The 23,101-nt window shown below is 43.4% G+C and overlaps 1 protein-coding gene across 3 annotated transcripts in view; it reads right to left on the bottom strand.

Annotated features, from left to right (window-relative positions):
- Window positions 1-23,101, bottom strand: part of LOC138968609 (uncharacterized) — a 58,281-nt gene that overhangs the window by 13,718 nt on the left and 21,462 nt on the right. For all 3 annotated transcript variants that reach the window (XM_070341205.1, XM_070341203.1, XM_070341204.1), the window contains exons 8-12: window positions 18,829-18,902; window positions 17,834-17,982; window positions 12,570-12,647; window positions 11,574-11,634; window positions 2,643-2,721 (exon numbers count right to left, since the gene is read on the bottom strand). In XM_070341205.1, the coding sequence (XP_070197306.1) occupies window positions 2,643-2,721; window positions 11,574-11,634; window positions 12,570-12,647; window positions 17,834-17,982; window positions 18,829-18,902 (441 nt within the window). The remainder of the gene's footprint in view (window positions 1-2,642; window positions 2,722-11,573; window positions 11,635-12,569; window positions 12,648-17,833; window positions 17,983-18,828; window positions 18,903-23,101) is intronic.

Raw genomic sequence — 23,101 nt, 5'->3', positions numbered from 1 at the left:
TTTCCCATGTGTAGCACACTATCAGCACTCTCCCCTTTCCCATGTGTAGCACACTATCAGCACTCTCCCCTTTCCCATGTGTAGCACACTATCAGCACTCTCCCCTTTCCCATGTGTAGCACACTATCAGCACTCTCCCCTTTCCCATGTGTAGCACACTATCAGCACTCTCCCCTTTCCCATGTGTAGCACACTATCAGCACTCTCCCCTTTCCCATGTGTAGCACACTATCAGTACTCTCCCCTTTCCCATGTGTAGCACACAATCAGCACTCTCCCCTTTCCCTATGCAATCATTGAGTGCAATATGTTGACATCAAGTTACGGGTCTGAAACATTTAGTTGTTGACTTTCTTCTGAGACAATCTTTGTTCTCTTATCATTAACAGATTTACAGCAGTCGTCATCATGCGAAACCCTAGTTATCACCAATAGAAGTCAGACTGCCGAGCATGACACGTGACGTCATTTGAAACCTGGCATTGCCGCCTGGTGGGTTAAGAGTGGAGATTTTTTCGATCTCCCAGGTCAACTTATGTGCAGACCTGCTAGTGACTTAACCCCCTTCATGTGTACACGCAAGCACAAGACCAAGTGCGCACGGAATAGATCCTGTAATCCATGTCAGAGTTCGGTGGGTTATAGAAACACGTAAATACCCAGCAATTGCCTCCCCCGAAATCGGCGTATGCTGCCTGAATGGCGGGGTAAAAACGGTCATACACGTAAAAATCCACTCGTGCTAAAAACATGAGTGAACGTGGGAGTCTTAAGTCCTTGAACGAAGAAGAAGAAACCTGGCATCTTGACGTATTGCGAAACATCCGAATCTCGTGTCTTCTCCGTGATACATGTCTGGTGTTTTTTTTTTAGTCTGTTCTGTGATTTCTGTGGATACATGCGCAAAGGAAAATGCGCACTAAACCGTCGTCTGCAATTCGTCGGCATTATACTTGTCTCGTCTAAATATCGGACCCTAATGCTATGCTGAAAACACAATAGCTGTTAATATCAGTCTGACAATGATTAGATCAATCTCAAAATCCCCCCCCCCCCCCCCCCCCCCATGGGTCCTAATATACAGACAAATAATGAAGTATCGGCTGATCATTAATCATTAGCAGACAGGACAGGAAGGGTGGGAGAAGTAATACCACCCCATTCACAGAGTTGATTTTTTTTTTATTGTGTATATATATATATCCCATGACCTCCCTTCTTTGTCTCTGTTACTTCAGTATGGGTATATATGTTGTATTTTTATAGCTCAATAAATACATCATGGACTCCAAAAAATATATGATAGTGCAGATTCCGATTTGGGCAAAGGACTACTTTCCTCCCGACCTTTGACCTCGCGCCGAACAATGTGACACATTTGTATGAAGTTCTAAAATCGTATTGCACGGCTCAGAAAACCATATCAGTTGCACGCAAAAATGAATCTCAGAACTGATCTGATGTATGAGATGCAATAAGCAAAAGTTTCTTTCATTATGAAAGCAATGCAGGTCGAAAAAAACGAACATTCAACTTACAAGATAACCAGATGCTAGCGAACCAAAACAAAAACACGAGTACCCTCCCCTTGCATCGTTAGCAGACGACTTTTGAGAATCTGTCGGTAGTGTGTTTTGGTGTGCGCCTTCAGCTATCAAACATCGGCTGTTTCACGTGTTTTGCGAGCAAGTCTACTCTTTTGCCTGGCTCTGCAGTAAGTCCACATATTTTTCCGTAATCCAGTCATATTCCTTCAAAATGCAATCAATCGGCGGTGACAGACGTGTCGGTCGCGTTTTCCTCACACCATACCAGTTTAAGTTCATCCATGCAAACACACTCGCAAAACAGTTTATCACGTAGATACATTTCAAATAGGGAGCAAATGGTTAAATCTAAACCTACATATTTGTTCCCTAAAATTTGCTTCTCTGTCAATAAGCCTAATTACACACGTTCGAGAAAAACAACGTGGAATCGATTCTGAATCGAGTAAGCCAAATGGGTCCCAAACCCGTTTCGCCCGTTCTGCCGACCTGAAACGCAAAACAAAAGAATTGTGCGCTTCAACTAAATTACTTTCTATTCGACTTCATTACTTTCTTGCAACTTATGAACCTTTACTTAAAGCTTTTAAATGGTCTGAAAGTAGTGTTACCGCGTACTTATCGATGCACTCATTCGTTTTATTTTTTCAGCGACAGTCACTTAGTTTAAGGTTGCAAAAGGGCTAAGTCTCACTGGCAACAGTTTTACCCTGCACAGATCGCAACAGTGCCGGTAGTAGTCTACACTTTGTGTTTGATGGTAGAATGGGATATACAGATTACAACACTCGTGGTTTTTTATATGGCTTGTATTTCAGTCAAGACCCAGCGGGAATATCAATCGAGAGCCACTCGCCAGAGGCTCGTGTCTCCCGATGATATTCATCCGCTGGGTCTTGACTGAAATACAAGCCATATAAAAAACCACTCGTGTTGTAACCTATACATATATAGCTTTCAAAATAAAACTAAATTTTGAAAAAAGTCAGAATTCAAAAAATGTTTTGCCCATATGCTGCTAGCTTTCCAGAGGAGGCGACCCGAATTTCCCAGCGATGGGACAATAAAGTTAAATGACAATGAAATTTATTTTACCTAATGACATTAATCTCCTGCTGCCAAGATCTCTGGTGTCTCTGGTCTCGAACACCTTTTGGTATACACGGCAGCTGCCCTGAAAGAAATTTTTGACAGAAATATATCAGCAGATTTCTTAATACTCCCTGATCCACTGATGAACATGTGCACTTGCACACACAAACAATCGAATGCATGCATGTACGCACGCACGCAAGCAGACACACACACACACACAAGCACACACAAACATACACACACACACACACACACACACACAAGCACACACAAACACACACACACACACACACACACAAGCACACACAAACACACACACAAACATACACACACACACACACACACACACACAAACATACACACACAAACATACACACACAATTGCATGCTGCCACACATCCAAACTCGGATTGGTATTACTGTACTGTTATTTTCCCCAAACATCACCACTCCCACCCGAGCACCCCCCCCCCCCCCCCACCTCTCGCTCCCATGTATATACCCATCCCATCTTATCATCCCTTTGCTAGCTACATCCTGACCTCAGGTCAAAATGAGTTCGGCTCATTCTCTCCCTGACAGGATGCCTTGATTTTCCGATTTTTGTACATATTTAGAGCTTTTTGTAATGTGTTTTGGATGTAAGCACATTCGCGATCGTCGATAATGATTTTTCATGGTGTTTTGTAATTTTTAGATTACAGAGGAATTTTAATTTTAGACAGTTTCAAGCGAGCTATTTTTCGGGGATGTATTACTGTGCAAACAACTCTAAATATGGCATAAGTGTCACGTGATAATCAACCGTTTGGTTTCGGCCCTCGCTGGAGGCAGACCATTTTTTGACAGTGATGCAACCATATATTACGGTCTCCTTCCGGCAGCAGTCCCAAAATTTCGACTTATTTTGACCTTAGAACGATGTCTTTATCATAACACTGTGAAGAACAGAACAGAGATCACTGTCGAAGTCGGCCAATCTGCAATCATTTTCGTCTCGCGAACACACTGCTCGTGAACAACATAGGGGAGATCACTCTGTATTCTTCTTTTGATAGATTCGCGTAGGACTTTCGCGTTCGGTGAGAGAGACAACTGGCGATAGCCGTGGAGCGAGGATTATCAGAATATATATGCCCTTTACTAGTGTCCAGATATCACTTAAGTGAATCGAAAGGACATGTACTAAATACTATAACATTTTTATTTATCCACACATGCACACATTAGCATAAAATCGAAAATTTTAAAAGTAAATTTTGATTTGATTAATATACTTACCCGACTCACATCTAGCATTAACCTCTGGTTTAAGTGCCGGGACGCTGAACTACGCTTCACCCCTTAAGGGGAAGAAACCCTAAAAAAGAACAGCCTAGACCCCGTAAACTGGGTCACAGGTCAAGGCCATACCGTCACGTGACTGAGCACGCGAGACCGCCGCCGCCATATTGGAATACTTCACTCGAAACGAAGCGAAACATTCATTTTTAGGGTAAATTAGAGCGGGGTAGGCGGGAGGGTATTAACGATGTGAGTCGGGTAAGTATATTAATCAAATCAAAATTTACTTTTAAAATTTTCGATTAAATTACATATCTTATCCCGACTCACATCTAGCAGATTGCTAATGTAGGTGGTGGGAAAGAAACTCACTCTACAAGTTGGAGAGAACCTGCCCTGCGGCTACCAAAGCCGGAAAGGTGTTGGTCCCATCCTGACGAGTAAACAGATTCTCAGTGAAACTCACTTATTTCTAGTAAGAAACCGGCCTGCTTCAACCATGACTGGTAAGCAACCACTACCATCCCAGCGGGTATTAGAAAACCCGCCAAAAGTAATAAAGAAAGACGTCCTAAAAAACGTCCAAAACACCTATGTGAGGCCGATCGAGATTTGCCTGGTCGCAGAACCGCCGAATAAAAGAGCCCAAGCTCAGGCCCCATGAGTTCTAGTCGAACTCAGAGGAAGGACAGAACGCTCCCCCCCCCATTGACTGCCACACTCATAAGCTTGTTTAATGAGTGTGAAAGCCCATCTAGCCAGTGCTTCCTTGCACAAATTTGACTCTATCCGTCCAAAACGAAAGAACCAAAGAACTGGTCTGGCACTCCAAAATGAGCCATGCAAGAATGAGTATGTCCAAAATACCGAATATCTTGCGTGAGACCCAAAAAGTACGTAAACAAAAGACAAAAGGCTTGAAGACAGGGCCCTTTTCACGCTGGGCGTAAAAAGAGAAATGACTTGTCTAGTTCTGAACGATGTTTCTCCAGACTAATGAAACATCGTCTTCCGCCAACAACAAAAGTTCGTGGAACATCTTAGCATCCTCGTGAACTTTTTTTGTTTTGTTTTTTGTTTTGTTTGTTGGTCGCAACCACCCATAGATTGCTAATGATAGTAAAAAAAAACCCACCAGATAAGGTCAAATTAGATAAATAACCCTTTCACATAAAGTCTGTTGAGATCTGAGTGAAACAGCCGAGTGAAAAACCTTAAGATTCGTGAATTACGTCTTCCAGAAGCCGAAAAGAGCGCCAACCTCACTGACCTGTCTTGATCGTAGCTGACGAAAAGAGTGAACAATCTCTTGCAATCAGCAAGACCAGGAAGACAGTCCTAACTCAAAAGAGAGCTGTGAAAGTTCGGAAGACAACAAGACATGTCTTCCGATGCGAGCGAGTAAAACAAAACGAACCTGTGCGTCTCCCGCCTGAATAGAACAAAGAGTTCCAAATGACCACAAGTGAAACACCCTCCGAGGAGTGAAGCACTAAAGGATTATGGCTTGAGTAAACCACAGCACCATAGTCCCATGAGGTAGACGCTAATGTTCGTAATGAACCAGAGACAAACACTTGTCCCTTGTTCAATGAAAAGATGCAAGACAAAAAACCATCTGACAAACTAGACTCTTTACAAAGAAGAGTCGAAAGAACGTCTTAAAACCGTAAACAAAGGAAATAATTTGTAGACCGGCGAGACTGCAACCTCTCATCAAAAAATGAACCGAGATTGCTCATCAACAAACCAATGCGGCTTAAGCAAAAGCGGCAAAAGTCTTAACTTAAATTTTCACTAGCAAGTAGCTATGAAAATTTAATTGACAAGGAAGGTAGCAAGCGTCAAAGTCACGTGGGGCGCTTGCTGTTGTGCCGAACACGGAACGATCAGTACGAAAGGCTGTCCGCTCAAAACTGAATAGGACGAACCCTGTAGGCTACCGTCAAAACATAATGTGAAAGTATGTGAGACCTCGGGAAGGCGTGAAGCCCCCCAGGCCTAGGAGATAAACGTCAGCTCAAGAAAGACGTGACCGATCTCCTCCCGATAAACGGGTGATACCTGAGTACAAGATATCAAGCCCTCATTGGCGAGGAAAAAACCCTCAAGATAGAGCATAAGTGTCCCTGAAGTTCCTAAACTATAAGGGACAAACACCTCCAAAGAACCAAGCTGTGAATCCAGCTTGATCCAAACGATTAGCCAAAAGTAGGCTACTACTGGTGCATGACCTGCTTTGAGTGTCTACCCAAGCAAGACCGAGTGTATGACGCAGTCCTGCTTCCTGCGTTAAGAGTCCAAGTCTAAGAAAGACAAGGACTCATAACCCTCATGGGTTGTGACAGAAAAAGCCAAAGAAAGACCATGGCTATGAACTGGACTGTCAATACCCGTCGAGTAAGTTAAACAAGAGTGCCAAAACCGGCAGTCCTGTTGCCCACAAACTGACTTTAAATCTTCTTGCCAAAACAGAAGAAGTTAAAAGAAAGTCCGAAACGACCTCCTAAAGAGGCCAAAAAAGAGTGCATTCAAAGGCCGACAGCTGTCGTGAATGACCGTCTATCTACTCAAACAAAGTCTGTCATCCGCTTTCTACCTAAGTAGAATGCTGATCAGACTCGTAGTAATCCAAAAAAGTTTCGTGATAAAAAGAGGTCTGTGTGCTCAGCGAAACAGAAAACGATAAGTCCAACTGACCACAAGTTATCCTCTCCAGTCCATGCATGAGCAGATGGAGATAGTACGAGGAAGCCGCAATTCTGGTTGAACGTCAGCAACCGAACGTGCGGGAAACACAAAGGCCGAAGCCTGGAGTGGCATGAACGAAACGGCTGAAAGCCGCAGTGCCCGTAGGTCAGTCTGCTTGTAGGCAAATGACTACGTAACAAAGCCAAAAACAGAAATCAAAGCAACTACTGGTCGGCATACCGAAAACCAGGAAGCCAACCTGTCAAAAGATTCAAAAGACGAAGTGTCTTCCAGAAAAAAACCTGGAATTAATTTAGCTGCCAAATCGAGAGTAACCCTGAGTTTGGCCGAAAAACCAGAACTAGTCTGTTCAACGATGAAAGACCAAAGGTCAGACGCGGGGACCGACGCAAGCTGTATAAAAGATGCCATCACGTACAAAACCTTATCATCCGAGACAGGCGAAGCTGAACAGGAAGTAAGATACAAGGCATCACTGCCCCCAACGACCTAGAACCCCAAAGGGTTGACGTCGTAAGTTGCGGACAGGAAAGAACAAAGTGCTACGATTACCCGGAACGCCGGAAGACGAACCAGAAGTAGCCGAAAAACTCCAGTGCAGAAGTACCCGCAACACCGTGGTGGTGCGAACTGATGCTAATGCGTACGATCCTTCACTCGCCGAAACAGCTGAAGCGAAATCGGAAGTGAGAGACCTCGTGTAAACACGGCGTGGGAGAAACGGCGTGCCGGGACAGACATCTGCTCAGTGTTGACCTTAGCTAAGGTCGAAACGTCTTTAACACTTGCGTCATTCCGTAACTCAAACGGATCCAGGGAAGACCTAATATAACGAGAGAGTGTCCAAAGGAGTGTCTCAGAGAGAGAGGCAAGATCAAGAGGGTACCTGCCTGTCTCTTCCAAACCAATAAGAGAACCTTCTGTGTAGACACAAGGTCTGTCTTGACGGTAACCGTCCTCCCCAAGAGTGGACAGCTACGGCGTGACCGGAAGCGCTGCACTCAGTAGGGCAAAAGTGTCAATAAGGTTCTGAGGCCGACGGCTGAGTGAAAACCTGCGCGCAAGGGCAGATACACTAGCCTGTGGAAGTCGGACAGTGGCAAGCCAAGGCTTAGCAGCGACTGGAGCCTGACCATGAGCAGAGAGGAGAGGCACCGTGCCGACAGTCAGGGAGCTCGCCGTGCCTGGAAAGCTTGCTAAAATATTAGAGAGCTCATAAGCAACTAAAGAAGACTCAGAGAACTGAAAACCTTCAGCTGCTGTTGGTGCTGGGCGGAAGTCACCCACCGCTGATGGTGGGGGTAAGACAAGTCCAGCCTATGAAACAACGCCGTCAGAAACATATTGTAAGCGACCTGTGCTGCAATAGCTAAGGTTGGCTTCAGCTTTGACGGTAATTGGAACTCAACGTCGTCATCATAGAATGAGAGATGATCGTCGAGCTCCGACTCCACTTCCGTATGAGTCGAAAAGTCCGCGTGACTCGCCGAGTCTTGGACATGATCAACCGGAAGCGAGGCTGACTGCAAACCGGAAGTAGAACTTCGGTGCAGAGCCTGCATGGAGCCAAACTTCCTGCCCAGGCGGAAGTGGTGACGCAAGTACACCGACGGGGGAAGTCATAGACAGCCCGTGTGCACCTTGGTCTCCAGATCAATGTAACATCGATTGCATTCCCGCGTCAACATCCCGTGAGCTCCGCTTCGTATGAGTCGTATGCCCCGGGTATGTCGAACTTTCACTCCCTGACCTATGAGGCGGGGGAGCTACTAGTTGCGGTCTATGCGGAACGCTTTCGCCAAAGAGCCTGGCTACCGGCGAACCCATGTAACATCGATTGCATTCCCGCGTCAACACCCCATGAGCTCCGCTTCGTGTGAGTCGTTTGCCCCAGGTATGTCGAACTTTCACTCCCTGACCTATGAGGCGGGGGAGCTACTAGTTGCGGTCTATGCGGAACGCTTTCGCCAAAGAGCCTGGCTACCGGCGAACCCAACGTACCTGAGGAGAGTGCCTGCTGTGCAGAAGCAACAGTGTCCCGAGGGACCATCTCTCCGAAGCTGGCGTGCGCCAGTTCTCCCGCCCGCAAGTCCGCTGACGTGACTGTGGCCGAAGGAGGCAACCGGATGCGGGAAAGTGAAGAAACATCGCCAACACCCTTGGGCAGCGAACGCAACTCATCTCGCGTAGCCTGTAGATCGGCGGCAAGTTGCTGCTGTTGAGAAAACATGGTATACATATGCGAGGAGAAAGAAGAGACAAGAAGGGCAAAGCCCATACGACTCACATGCTTTACACATTTTTCCTACCAAAATACATGTGACCTTGACCCAAGGTCATCCAAGGTCATGCAACACAAAGCTGTTAATTCAAGACATAGGAAGTACAATGGTGCTTATTGGCTCTTTCTACCATGAGATATGGTCACTTTTAGTGGTTCACTACCTTATTTTGGTCACATTTCATAAGGGTCAAAGTGACCTTGACCTTGATCATAAGTGACCAAATGTGTCTCATGATGAAAGCATAACATGTGCCCCACATAATTTTTAAGTTTGAAACAGATATCTTCCATAGTTCAGGGTCAAGGTCACTTCAAAATATGTATACAATCCAACTTTGAAGAGCTCCTGTGACCTTGACCTTGAAGCAAGGTAAACCAAACTGGTATCAAAAGATGGGGCTTACTTTGCCCTATATATCATATATAGGTGAGGTATTGAATCTCAAAAACTTCAGAGAAAATGGGAAAAATCTGAAAAATAGCTGTTTTTTAGGCAACATTTATGGCCCCTGCGACCTTGACCTTGAAGCAAGGTCAAGATGCTATGTATGTTTTTTGGGGCCTTGTCATCATACACCATCTTGCCAAATTTGGTACTGATAGACTGAATAGTGTCCAAGAAATATCCAACGTTAAAGTTTTCCGGACGGACGTCCGGACGTCCGGACGGACGGACGGACGGACGGACGGACGGACGGACGGACGACTCGGGTGAGTACATAGACTCACTTTTGCTTCGCATGTGAGTCAAAAAGGGAAGAGAAATCTTGCTTATCACTCTTCTTAGGCTTAGCCGAACGAGCCCTACTCCTGTTATAGATTCTTTTAGAACAGGCATGGTAGGGCTTGCTGGTACAACAATATCAACCGAAAGCGAAAAATTAGACACCGGTTTTACAAGAGTAACCGTTGTCCCTTTGGGTTTATCTTTATCTGACTGCTAGCAGGGGAAGAATCAGCAACTAACTGTCAAGTATTAGGCTTTTTCTTCTCTTTGTCCGCCATGTTGAAAGCAACTCACAGAGAGTAGAACAACAACAACAAAGTTGACGGACACAAGGCAAAAATTCAAGTAAAACAAACAAAGAACGATCTCACCAATACAGCCGTAGAAGCAGAGACCGTGAAGAAGAACCGGGGTGAAGATAAACTGCCAACCAGGCAGCAGGCTGAAAGCCAAAATGCGTAGCTCGAGAGAACAACGTCCTAGCGCTAGGACCGCTGAGGAAAGAGTGAAGTATTCCAATATGGCGGCGGCGGTCTCGCGTGCTCAGTCACGTGACGGTATGGCCTTGACCTGTGACCCAGTTTACGGGGTCTAGGCTGTTCTTTTTTAGGGTTACTTCCCCTTAAGGGGTGAAGCGTAGTTCAGCGTCCCGGCACTTAAACCAGAGGTTAATGCTAGATGTGAGTCGGGATAAGATATGTAATTTAATATTCAATTTAATAGAACTTTATTATCTGAATGCCAGACATTGTTGGTATATTGTCAGACATGGGATTCAGAAAAAGTGATAATTAAGGAAAAAGAATGTGAGGGTCTGGGGGCCGCAGAAGGCCCCCAGTAGGGTCCAGGGGCAACGCCCCTGGTTTGGGTCTGGGGAAGCTGAAGGTTTTTAGTGTTTTAGACACACAAAAATGGCCCTGAAATGTAGGCTATATTTCAGCTTAATCATAGAGCTTCTATATCAATGGCAATAACAACAATTCAAACAGCAGGGAAACATATGAAAGAAAATTGATTTTTTTTTTTTACCTCACCTTGAATTAAAGCAGAACTGTTTTCCATGAGTAGAAAATAGTTTGTCAGAGTCCACGGCAAGTTGATTTTAGCAAAAGCATCGCCAACTTTCACGTCTTGTGTCTTCTGGCCTTTCTCGTCTTTCCAGCTCAATGATACAACTTCATCGAGCCAGTCGAATCTCCAGAGATTTTTCTTGTACTTCTGCTGGTCAATTTCCCGGGCTAGAACGGTTTCGTCTCGCTTTAGCTTCCTCATCATTTTGGCAGGTGGCTCGAAGCGATGTAAAAATGGCGCCGAATCATTCTCATACGGTATGCTTATACTGAATCCCCGATAGCTACGTTGAAACGGTGACTGTAGGAGACAAAGAGCGCGTTCCCATACGGATCGACCAGCAACAGTCTGACCGTTTTAGGAACCAACCGTTCAAGAATAGTATGGAATGGAGCGTCGCGATCAGCGGACCGGCCAAAAAACTTGGGTCTATACCTACATATACCCCCAAATTTTCTCAGCGGATTTGCACGAATCTCAAGAATGATCCCTGGAGCCTAAAAATTTACGGAATTCCGTAAATTTACGGAAGAATCCCATGTCTGATTGTAGATCGAGGCAAACACAAACATTTTTTAGGAACACTTTTGGGGTATTAACTCATTGTCTCCCAGGTATGACTCTATCTGACCCGGTACGGATATATCCGTACACATGCACCTGTCACTTCAGTTGCTTCCTGTAACATCGATCTAACGCCTGCATTCCATCGTGTTGATACACAGTTCCTACACACCTACTACAATTCTAAATGACCTGCTGCAGCACAGCTGGTCTTGGCTAAAAAAAAACTTGGTCAACATAGGTGGGGTAGAAAGTGTTAACTCAGTATACAAACACAGCCTGATCTTACCTTTCTGACAACATAGATCCATTCTGACTTGGAAGCAGAGGCCTCGATTATTTCAGATCTTCTGCAACATGAAAGTCAAAGAAAAGATTAAGTAGTCTGCACAATTTGACTAATTTAATAATCAGACTGAAGTGCATGAACAGTGATGAAAAAGATGGTCGGTTGGTTGACTGGTTGCACAGTTTATGTTTCTTGTCTCATGAACCAAGGGAGTCATACAAGACCAATTAAGCAGTAATATAGCTATTCTGATGGACACGTGGGGGAATTCGGGGGCTGTGATTGGATGGTCTCTTCTGATCATCAAAGCATAATGCTACGGAAGTCGGCCATTTTTGCCAATATCCAAAAGCACATTGGCAATTAAACAAAGACGCATTGTTCCGGTTTACCCATCTGTACCACACGATGTTTTAATCGACAACAGCATACACTGACATTCTTTTGTTTCTGATTGCCTGACCGAACCTTTTTTTTCCTCAAACCCTAGAACTTTGTTTGACCCTCAAAAGAATTTAAATGACAAAACTCAATTTTGCAGACTTTACAAGGAAAGAACTACTCTTCTCCGACACCAAGAGGACACAGCTCCCATGATTTACGGCCAATAAAAAGCACACAAAAAAACACGAATGAATCAAAAATCAACAAATAAAAAGTCACCGACCCTTGTCATTGCAAACAAACATTTGTTGTGTTGCCAAATGTTAATTTAGTCAATTTATTTACAAATGAAAATGAGACTATAGACTTAATTACTCTGTGCACTGCAGTGCAAATGTTGACCCCCCCCACCCCCTGTCCCCAACACACACACGGCCCTCCTCCGAATTGTGACACCATGCGATTCCACTCACCTACAAAGTCATTAGCATGTCTGCCATGCATTTACCATGCGATTCCACCCACCTACAAAGTCATTAGCATGTCTGCCATGCACTTACCATGCGATTCCACCCACCTACAAAGTCATAAGCATGTCTTCCATGCACTTACCTGAACTGCTTAATGTGGCACTCCTGTGGACACTTCTTCAGATATTTCATCGGCCAAAAGTGCATGAACCACATTTTGCTGCAAAGTGTAAAAAAAATGGTTGTGATGAATGGTAATTCTACAAAAATAATAAAGAAACTAACATGTTTTTTTTTCTTTTCACCCTCAATTAATAATAATAACAAGAAGAGCAAACGCTCGATCGAGTCACTTTCGCAGTTCTGAATATTATATGAGGCATCAGATGGACAGGAAGAAATTGCTATTCACAACACAATGAGTCACGTTCACATAAAATTTGAGCCCGGTCACTTTTATAGTTTCCGAGAAAAGCCCAACGTTAAGTTGTGTGTTGCCGAACAGAAAAGGCTAGTTATCTCCCTTGTTTTTCTGATAACGTTCGTAAAAGGCTATGTAAATACTTTGATGTAAAGAATAATCCTACAAAGTTTCAATCACATCCGATGAACTTTGTCAAAGATATAAAATGTCTAATTTTTCCTTTGACGCTGACCTGTGACCTTGAAAAAGGTCAAAGGTCAACGAAACCATCGTTAAAGTGTAGAGGTCATTGGAGGTCACGACTAAACAAAATATGAGCCCGATCGCTTTGATAGTTTCCGAGAAAAGTCCAACGTTAAGGTGGTGTCTACGGACGGCCGGCCGGCCGGCCGGACAGACTAACACTGACCGATTACATAGAGTCACTTTTTCTCAAGTGACTCAATAATAATAATACGAATATTTGTAAACGCGCACATATCTCACCAACAGGCGACTCAAGGCCATTATTTGTCCACCTTTTCCTAATAATTATGGTACTTTTGCATGTTTAAAGGCACACTCAGCTTCACTTAAGGGGAGGTGGGCCAGTGCACCACCTTTTTTTTAATTTTGAATGTTTTATTGTGTCTGAATGTTATTTTATGAAAGAAATGAACAAATGATGACAAAGAATAGTCACTTTTTGTATTTTCGGTTGCTGGTTTTTGTTTTACGTGACAAAAACAGTCAAAATACAGACAAAAGTGGAGTACAGGAGATACACGGATTTTCATCAGATGTGATTGTCACACTTCTAATTATTGTTTTATTTTATCCTTCTGGGTATGCTCTAGGGGATTACGAAGCAGATCTTGTTTATTATATTTATATTTGGAGTTAGGAACACTTCTTTGTTACAACTGTCAAACTTTAGGGTAACGCTTGCGAAATTATTTTTTGAAATAATCTGGATATGACTATAATAAAATTTCAGCAAAATCCCTTCGTAATCCCCCAGAATGTTGTATTCTGCACAAACTACAAAAGAAAATATTGCTGTAGCTAAATTACAGCCAGAGAAATCGCGTAACCCAAGACGTAACCGTAGGCAAAATGGCTGAACTGAGAAAAACGACATTGAAGATTGAACACCACAGAAACACTATTGAAACAGACACACAAGGACAAAACTGTGTTATGAATGAACAGCTTAGTTTATTTGAATTGCAAACTACTTAGCCTTTAGCACGCCAGCAGAGAATTTATGCGTCCATCCCTTCTTTCCCTCTGTCAACCAGCATGGGGATACTGCCCCAGCGCTAAACGTGCATCAATGACCCGATTCTCGTTTGTATTTGCATGCGAGAATAACGGTATTTTTAACGGTAACTTACTTGAGCCAGAACGAGACTTATTTCCTTCTGTTATCTCGTCGATTTGTTGGTTTCCTCGAAGTTTTCTGCTTTTGTTTTTACATCGATACAGTACTTTGGTGCTTCGACAAGCAAGATGGAGGATGATGAGTTTGAAACTTTCGTTTGATTGTTTTTTGACAACAAATCGTACGTGGAATCTGAACGATTTACTGAGGAAGCTCTTCGCAATGAACTGTGTATCGCGGTGAAGAAAATGACACAGTTCGTCAAGACAGTGACGGAATTTACGAAAGTGCAGATTGATACAAACAGTTGCTGATCCAGTTTCGTTCGGGAAATGGCAGGCCCAGCAAACATTACCGATAATCTGACTGATGTTGGATACTTTCTCCTGTTTTTGTTTTTTTTGCGTAGCAAATGCTCAACTTGCTTGTCGAGGAGATACTGCACAGAAACTGACTCAAATTCAGCGCAAAGCAAGCCAGTGCCGAGACGTAAAAAGTGTGCTGCATGGCGTGTTCGGAAATGGCGACCTGTGGATCTGCGTGGAGATCAAAGCTTTCCTCTGTATCGGAAACACCGACAGAATCCAAACTTTGGCCTAGTACCAGCGGAACTACTTGTTGTTGCTAACCGAACTAATAAAGACATTGTCCTCTTTCTTATTTCGAGCCATTGTTATCGTATCAAAGGTTGTTTCTCAAGGAAAAATTCGCTTTCGGTTATCACCGATCGTTTGATGTGTAACCAGGATGATGTAAAACCGAGTGAACTTCGGGTGTTCCCGTCATGGCCGAGAGTCTCTTCGGTAGTTTCCGTATGCAAAATTCGTAAGCTGAGCATGCGCACTCGCAAAGTAAACTGGTTCCCGATTTCGGTTTATGAAACGAACCAATGGATGTCGAGTACCTTCCAAATAAGGATATTTCCGTTCGATTACGATTGCTGCCTTTGCAACGGACAAGTGGCTGAGTGAATGGAACATTCATCAAAACACTGATGTCATGTTATAGGTCAAGAGCTGCTGCGCAGTTTCGTATGTCGTGAATGCACTGTTTTGCTGAGGACAAAGCCGTAACTAGCCTTTGAAATGAGACAATTTTTGGCGGGGGAATATCGACTACAGAAGACAATCAATGCCACACATGTTCACATTTTGTCTTTATTGACAGATAAATAGGACACTTTTGACAAAAACACCGACACACATGGATGATAGGTATGTTATGGAAACATAATCTGCTAAAATACCCAAAACAGTGTTTTGAACGATTTGGTCAATTTTGCACTGGCCCACCTGCCCTTAAACCATCAGTTTCTGGTAATAGACACTGTCAGGCTTTTACACACAGTACAAACACCTTTTCGTTTAAACACTCTCCGTTTGAGAACGATTCCCAGGTGCCCTCCGTAAAGAGCAGGCATTTTTCAAAGAATTTATTTTTGAGTGGCCAGCCGGAATAATTGTCTAGTGCCACAATCGGACGCCTCGTTTTGGCGCTAGAACTAACTTTTAAAATCTAAATAATAAATTGACAGCTTGTAACAGAAACATTCTTAAATCATAAAAGATGTCTTTTTTCATCAAGACAAGATCAGTACAACTTGAAGTTTTGAAAGTTTTAAAAAAGGGAGCCTGGAAGCAGATCACGCGAGGTCGTGTTTCCCCAAGCAGATGGATTTTCTGCATATCGCTTGCTTCTTTGAAGCCAACCGCCGCCGATAAGTTCGTATGAATCGCAGTCGTTTGTTGCATTTTAGATTCAGAGGTACACAATAACATGCTTTTGCAGATACATGTACAGCGAGTTGTATTGAAATCACAAACTAACGACGACATTTTCAACAAAAGAAAAGTGTGTGACACGGGTTCACAATGGCTCAGGGGTAAAATAAACTACGAAATATGGTGTGTGGTTAATGCAAGCTAAATAGCCATTAAAACAAATTGTGTCATTTAATGCTGTTAAATGCTAATGCAAGTGTGTTCCATAAGGTTAGATTACTGCTTATTTCGTGAGAAGATTTAAATCGTTCTGTAAACCATTTGAGGCAGACTGGCCCCGGGCCTTTAAAAATACAGCAGACTTCCACTAAATCGCGAATTCGGCTATATCGCGGAGACCTCTTGGACCCCAAAAAACACAGGACCGACCTTTAAAAAAAAATAAAAAATTTTAAATTAAAATTTTTTAATATTTTTTTTTACAAAATTAGTCACGTAAAGGCCAAAAAATAGTACAGATCATGAAAAAAATTTCTATCATAACCACGCTATCTCTCTCTGGGTCCGATGGCCTTTCATCATGCAGTAAATTGTCATTTCATCTTATCAGTCTCTCTCTCTTTCTCTCCCTCAGTCTCTCCAAATAGTGTTCTACATGTGTGTGTGTGTTTTCAGGTTGTGTACATTACGGGTTGATCGAGACCTGCGAACAAAAGAAAAACAAACCTTTCACGCGCACGTGCCCCACTCAGTCAAGAACTTTCATGCCACGATCGGTATCGTCAAATTGGCCACGTGCCTATAGAGGTTAAGTGTCTGACCAGTCAGTATGGCCAGTCAGGCGTGCAGTTGAACACTCGAGTCCAGCTAATTGCGATCTCTGCTAGACGGTCCGGGAGGCCACAGGCACCAATCAAGTGCTTAAACTGCGCTTCAGTCTTCTGCTATCTAGTCAGGCATGCAATTCAACACTCGAGTCCCGCTAATCGCGATCTCAGCTAGACGCCCCGGATTTTCTACAGGCGCCATGAAGTGCTTCAGCTTCTTGCGTTTCCAAACGAAATAAAATAATGTGGTAATTCACCATGGCTTGCGTTCTGTTCATTGTCAGTTAGTGTGTGTGTGTGCAGCAGTGAGTCGCTATACGTGACGACGTATGAGTCGGAGAAAAAAGAAAAGAAATCGTCATCTGCTGATAAAAGAAAACATGTCATCGCAGTTAATCTTTTGAGAACTTAGTTGCCAACAGAAGCGTCACACTTGCGAGAAACGCAGTAACACATACACATGAACATTGTAGCACAACCACATGCCAGGCGTGCGTCACACACACAAATGCACGCACATACACACATGCACGGCAAACACACACATGCCAACATGATGCTCACAGGCTTTTTTTGTGACCAACAAGGGAAATAACCGCGTTTTTCTCTGACTCAGAAGAGAACGCGGTTTCTTCCCTTTAATTGGACCCCAAACTGCATTGTGAATCGGATATATCGTGATCAAAAATCTTTGGACCCTAAAGACCGCGAGTTAGTGGAAGTCTGCTGTACATGAATGCAATTACATTTGCAAGTGGCAAAGGAAAGAAGTTGAGCAAAAGGAAAAATGATTAAGCAAATAAAATTACAGAATATATGCAACAAATGTCTGCACAACAATAAAATAACAAAATACAATAAAATGTTGCTGTCCAGAAGCTCAGTACAAGTGTGAGTGTGACACACACACACACACACACACACACACACACACACACACACACACACACACACAAACACACACACACACACACACAAACTTTAAAGTTACCAACAAGAACACCCTCAGAATTTCTCCAGTGAACTATTAACTTTACATTTTCCTTCCCCAATTGCAAAAAAAGAAAATACCTGAGGAAATTAATGGCCTCTGACCGTGGGTGTAGGACATAGTCCATGAACTGCTCGATAAACACATCCTTAGGGACAACCAACAAGTGTAGAAACGTTTGAGAAACCACCGTCACCAGACGAGGGCATCCATTGTAGATGGCAACGCTCTGTAATTTCACAAATATTTGTATTTTTCATTCTGAAAATTTACTTGAATGTATATAGTGAAACTCTCCTTTTTAGACCCCGCAATTTAAGACTCCCTCCCTTTGTTAAGACCCTGTTTTCTGACTTTTTGTTCGTAAACCTCTGTAATTTTACCCCCATTTTAAGACTCCCTTTTTTTTAAGAGCTGATTTTCTCAGATTTGTTTAGGTCTTCAAAGGGGGGGCTTCACTGTATACTCTTGCAAAAGGTCAAGTGAATTATTTTAGTTACAGGCTATGAATCGACGCCAGGTGGGGTTTGTTCAAAACCAAAACGTCTTCTAAAGTCTGGAGTTCACTGTGTGACAAACATTACACCTGCAACAATCACAATATGCAAATACAATTAAACTTTCTTTTAAATATGACTCGATCTTCCCCTTTTAAGACCCCCCCTCCCCATCCCCCTCCCCCTGTTACTTTTAAGACACTGCATAACAATTCTCAGATTATATCAGTAGAGTTTTTAATTCTAACTCGACTACAAGACTCTAATGCTTTAGACCTCAGTTTTGCAGAATTTGTAAAATGTTCATTTGCATATCTTGAGAGGGGTGGGAACATGCTGTACATGTGTGGCGATTGGTATCTTTATCGTGTGCATGTGTGGCGATTGGTATCTTTATCGTGTGCATGTGTGGCGATTGGTATCTTTATCGTGTGCATGTGTGCATGTGTGCACACGAGGGTGTTCAGACACCAAGGAGTCTGTCAACATTATGTTCACTCTGGGAAATATATCCCTCGCGGAACAATTAGTAATACAAAGCTGGATTTCTTGCATTTGTGTGTGCTGTGCATACTTACACCAAATCCTTTCCCTTTCCGGATAATGGCAGTGACTTCTGTCTTCTTGTTGGAGAGAAACCTTTTAGATATGGCTGAAAAATACAAGCTTATTATAATTATTAAGTTTGAAAATCTATCACCATTCCCGAATATGCTCCTAACTTTCAAATCACATTAACAAGTTATTAGTATGACTCCTCCTGAGTGTCTACTTTGACATATTACACCTCTTTCCGTCGCAAACAACTGCAGGTGTTTTCTGTTCTTATATTAATTACCAACAGTGGGAGGAACATGTTTGCTCAAGAATAAAATGAGACTTATATAATTTGTTTGTTTCTTTGTTTGCTTAACGCCCAGCCGACCACGAAGGGCCATATCAGGGCGGTGCTGCTTTGACATATAACGTGCGCCACACACAAGACAGAAGTCGCAGCACAGGCTTCATGTCTCACCCAGTCACATTATTCTGACACCGGACCAACCAGTCCTAGCACTAACCCCATAATGCCAGACGCCAGGCGGAGCAGCCACTAGATTGCCAATTTTAAAGTCTTAGGTATGACCCGGCCGGGGTTCGAACCCACGACCTCCCGATCACGGGGCGGACGCCTTACCACTAGGCCAACCGTGCCGGTCCTTATATAATTTACCACTGTTCTTTTACTGGTCAGAAATATAATGATCAATACTTAAAAAATGCAATTCATAAAATCTTGTACATGCATGATGCAATTCAAATGAAGAACATAAATCCAACATTTTATTAGTAAATTTTAATTTGATTAATATACTTACCCGACTCACATATAGCATTAACTTCAGTTAAAGTGCTAAGACGCTGTCGAACTACGCTTCACCCCAAAGGGGAAGTAACCCCCTAAAAAAGAACGGCCTTGACCTGTAACCCATGTAGACAAGAGTCAAGGTCATACCGTCACGTGACCGATCACGCGTGACTCCACCGCCGCCATGTTGAAAGCTCACTCCCACTGAAGTGATCTGTTCATTTTTAGGGAAATCCTAAGCGGGGTAGGCGGGAGGGTATTAACGATGTGAGTCGGGTAAGTATATTAATCAAATCAAAATTTACTAATACAAGAAGAGCAAACGCTCGATCGAGTCACTTTCGCAGTTCTGAATATTATATGAGGCATCAGATGGACAGGAAGAAATTGCTATTCACAACACAATACAGATGTAAATAATTTGATGTAAAGAATAATCCTATAAAGTTTGAATCAAATCCGATGAATAGTTTCAGAGATATGATATTTCAATTTTTTTCCTTCAAGACATACCTGTGACCTTGAAAAAGGTCAAAGGTCACCAAAGCAGACGTCAAAGTGTAGAGGTCACTGGGAGTCACGTTCACATAAAATTTGAGCCCGGTCACTTTTATAGTTTCCGAGAAAAGCCCAACGTTAAGTTGTGTGTTGCCGAACAGAAAAGGCTAGTTATCTCCCTTGTTTTTCTGATAACGTTCGTAAAAGGCTACAGATGTAAATACTTTGATGTAAAGAATAATCCTACAAAGTTTCAATCACATCCGATGAACTTTGTCAAAGATATAAAATGTCTAATTTTTCCTTTGACGCTGACCTGTGACCTTGAAAAAGGTCAAAGGTCAACGAAACCATCGTTAAAGTGTAGAGGTCATTGGAGGTCACGACTAAACAAAATATGAGCCCGATCGCTTTGATAGTTTCCGAGAAAAGTCCAACGTTAAGGTGGTGTCTACGGACGGCCGGCCGGACGGCCGGCCGGCCGGACGGCCGGACGGCCGGACAGACTAACACTGACCGATTACATAGAGTCACTTTTTCTCAAGTGACTCAAAAATTGTGGATTCAATTACATATCTTAACCCGACTCACATATAGCAGATTGCTAATGTAGGTGGCGGGTAACTTACTCTATAATCTGGGAAGAACCTGCCCTGCGGCCACCACAGCCGGTAAGGAGCTGGTCCCATCTTGTCGCGTACTTGCAATGTCGCGCAAGTAAAAGTTTATAAAAAAGTCTTCAGACGTCCAATAAGCTGAATCGAGTACTTCAGACAGTCTCCCTGACTTGAGTACGGCCAAAGATGAGGCCCAGGCTCTCGCCTCATGAGTCCGTGCAGACAACAGAGGGAGAACAGACTGCCCCCCCCCCCTTTTTCCTTTATGCCACCAGTCATATGCTTGTCTAATGAGTGTAGACATCCACCTAGCTAAAGTAACCCGTGACAGGTCTCTGCTCCGGGCTGTATTGAGTGAGATGAAAAGGAGTTTTTGCTCTTTAGCTCTTAGCGGAGCAGTCCTAGACAAATAGCTGCTGAGTGTTCTAACTGGACAATTTGCCATGTCAGGGTCTCCTGGTGCTAGGATGGTAGATAAAGGCAGAATCCTGATTAAGGGAGAAGGATGGTGAGGCTTTTGATTTTTTGCCAAGAAATCAGGCCTAAAACGAAGTGTGATAGAACCGTCACTTTCGATTGAGGTATCCTTGGGAAGGCCCGAGAGAGCGTGTACCTCACTGCTCCGTCTAGCTGTGGCAAGTAAAGTGAGCAGCAGAGCCTTACGTGTCAGATTATGAAGACTTGCCAAGTGTAAGGGTTCAAAATCAGGAGATCTCAAAAACTCCAGAACTAAAAACAGATGCCAGGCTGGGACTGGTGCCTTTGCCCTGACAAAATCCAATGCAGCGCCCCTTAACACTTTCGCGACGGGACGCTGATAAATCAGTAACCGCGCTGACACGCCCATGGACGGGACGCGCATTTTTCAGTATCAGTCATACAAGGTACAAGACTCGTGATTGCTTCCCGGTTTTTGAAGATTGCAATAAATAGAGTTGTTTCCCTTGATACACGTGGTTTTCTCTTCCGGCTTGATCAAATTAGTGCAGATTTGCGTGGTGTTTTCGAACAAAAAAAATGAATCGAAGGCGAGCCTTGTCACGGGAGGAGATTCTCCGGATGTTGGATCTTGAGGATCCTGTAGATCATGATACATCGTGTCGTTTTAGCCTCAAGAAAGCGATAATAGCAGTGATATTGAGGAAGAAACAGTCCAGTTGTTGCTAGTACGAGTCGGCAAACTACACGTGGTAGGGGGTGATACTGCTAGACGAACATGTATCTCGGAATCGTGCAGGAGCTATGGGGGCGTGGCAGCACTGATAACAATGGATGGCTGGAGCCTTCTAATCCTTTTGGAAATGTTCATAGGTGTACAGTTGGTACTTTGTTGTGAAAATGTGACTTATATTCAATATGGATTACCTATAAGACATCATTTGGTGAGTGTTACAGTTTTGTTTCATTTGAGTCAGGATGCTGTGAGTGAATGCGTGATTTGCTTGTTTTTTTCTTTGTACTGTCTCCTTATTTCTGTGTACAATGTTAACAATATTTCAGCTAATTCATAGGTTTTACACCTTGTTTGGTTATAACATTATTTATAATACTTTCTGTTAAAAAATAACTTTTAAAAAAAGCAGTGGAAAATAAAACACACACAAAAAAACCGTTAAAAAACACAAATTATCCCCCTTTCACCCCCCTTTGCTAAAACAAATCGCGTGACAAACTTATAAATAGCACGACTGAACTGGGCATCCATTTTTGAATTAGTACACAAAATTTGGTGGTGATTGGACTTAATTCAAGCTTGCTAGACAGATTTCTTTACAGTTACTGATTTTTGGGAAGTTTCTTGGTGGCAAGCTTGGGCAGGCAGGACGTTAACGCCGTGGCAGTGCCAGTCACAATAGTGTTAAAACGCTTGCAATAACTCCCCCAAGAGAAATCGTGTTACCCAATTGTTTCAAAGTGGAAGAAATCGCCGATCTCCTGGCCTTAAGAGATGACGGGGACCTGCCTTGGGAGGCTAACCATGACAAATGATTAGCCACCTGCATTGACCTGGGAGATGTAGCGTTAACCCCGTTATCTGTACACCATGACACCCATGCAGACCAGTGTGAAGTGTAAACGGAGCTTGTAGACTAGACTGTCTGTGAGCCTTCTGAACCAACTCGAGGGTGCCTTCCGAAGCACCTGAGCGACGCAAAGACTTCCTCACAGTCTCCAGCCGTGAAGGCACAGAGCCTGTGGATTCTCGTGAAGTACACCTGTGTGCGGCAATTGGAGCAGATCTCCCTTCTCTAGACCTAGAGGAATAGGAGGACCTACTGCGAGACGAAGCAAGTCCGGAAACCAATGTTGGCTTGTCCACATTGGTGCCTCCAGAATGAGGGACGGATGTTCCATTTCGGCTTTCCTGAGTACCTTGCCCAGCAGCTG

The sequence above is a fragment of the Littorina saxatilis genome, linkage group LG6 (assembly GCF_037325665.1).
Source record: "Littorina saxatilis isolate snail1 linkage group LG6, US_GU_Lsax_2.0, whole genome shotgun sequence".
In the NCBI taxonomy this organism is placed as follows: Eukaryota; Metazoa; Mollusca; class Gastropoda; order Littorinimorpha; family Littorinidae; genus Littorina; species Littorina saxatilis.
The sequence above is the reverse complement of the archived record's forward strand: the minus strand, read 5'-3'. Positions and strand labels throughout refer to the sequence as shown.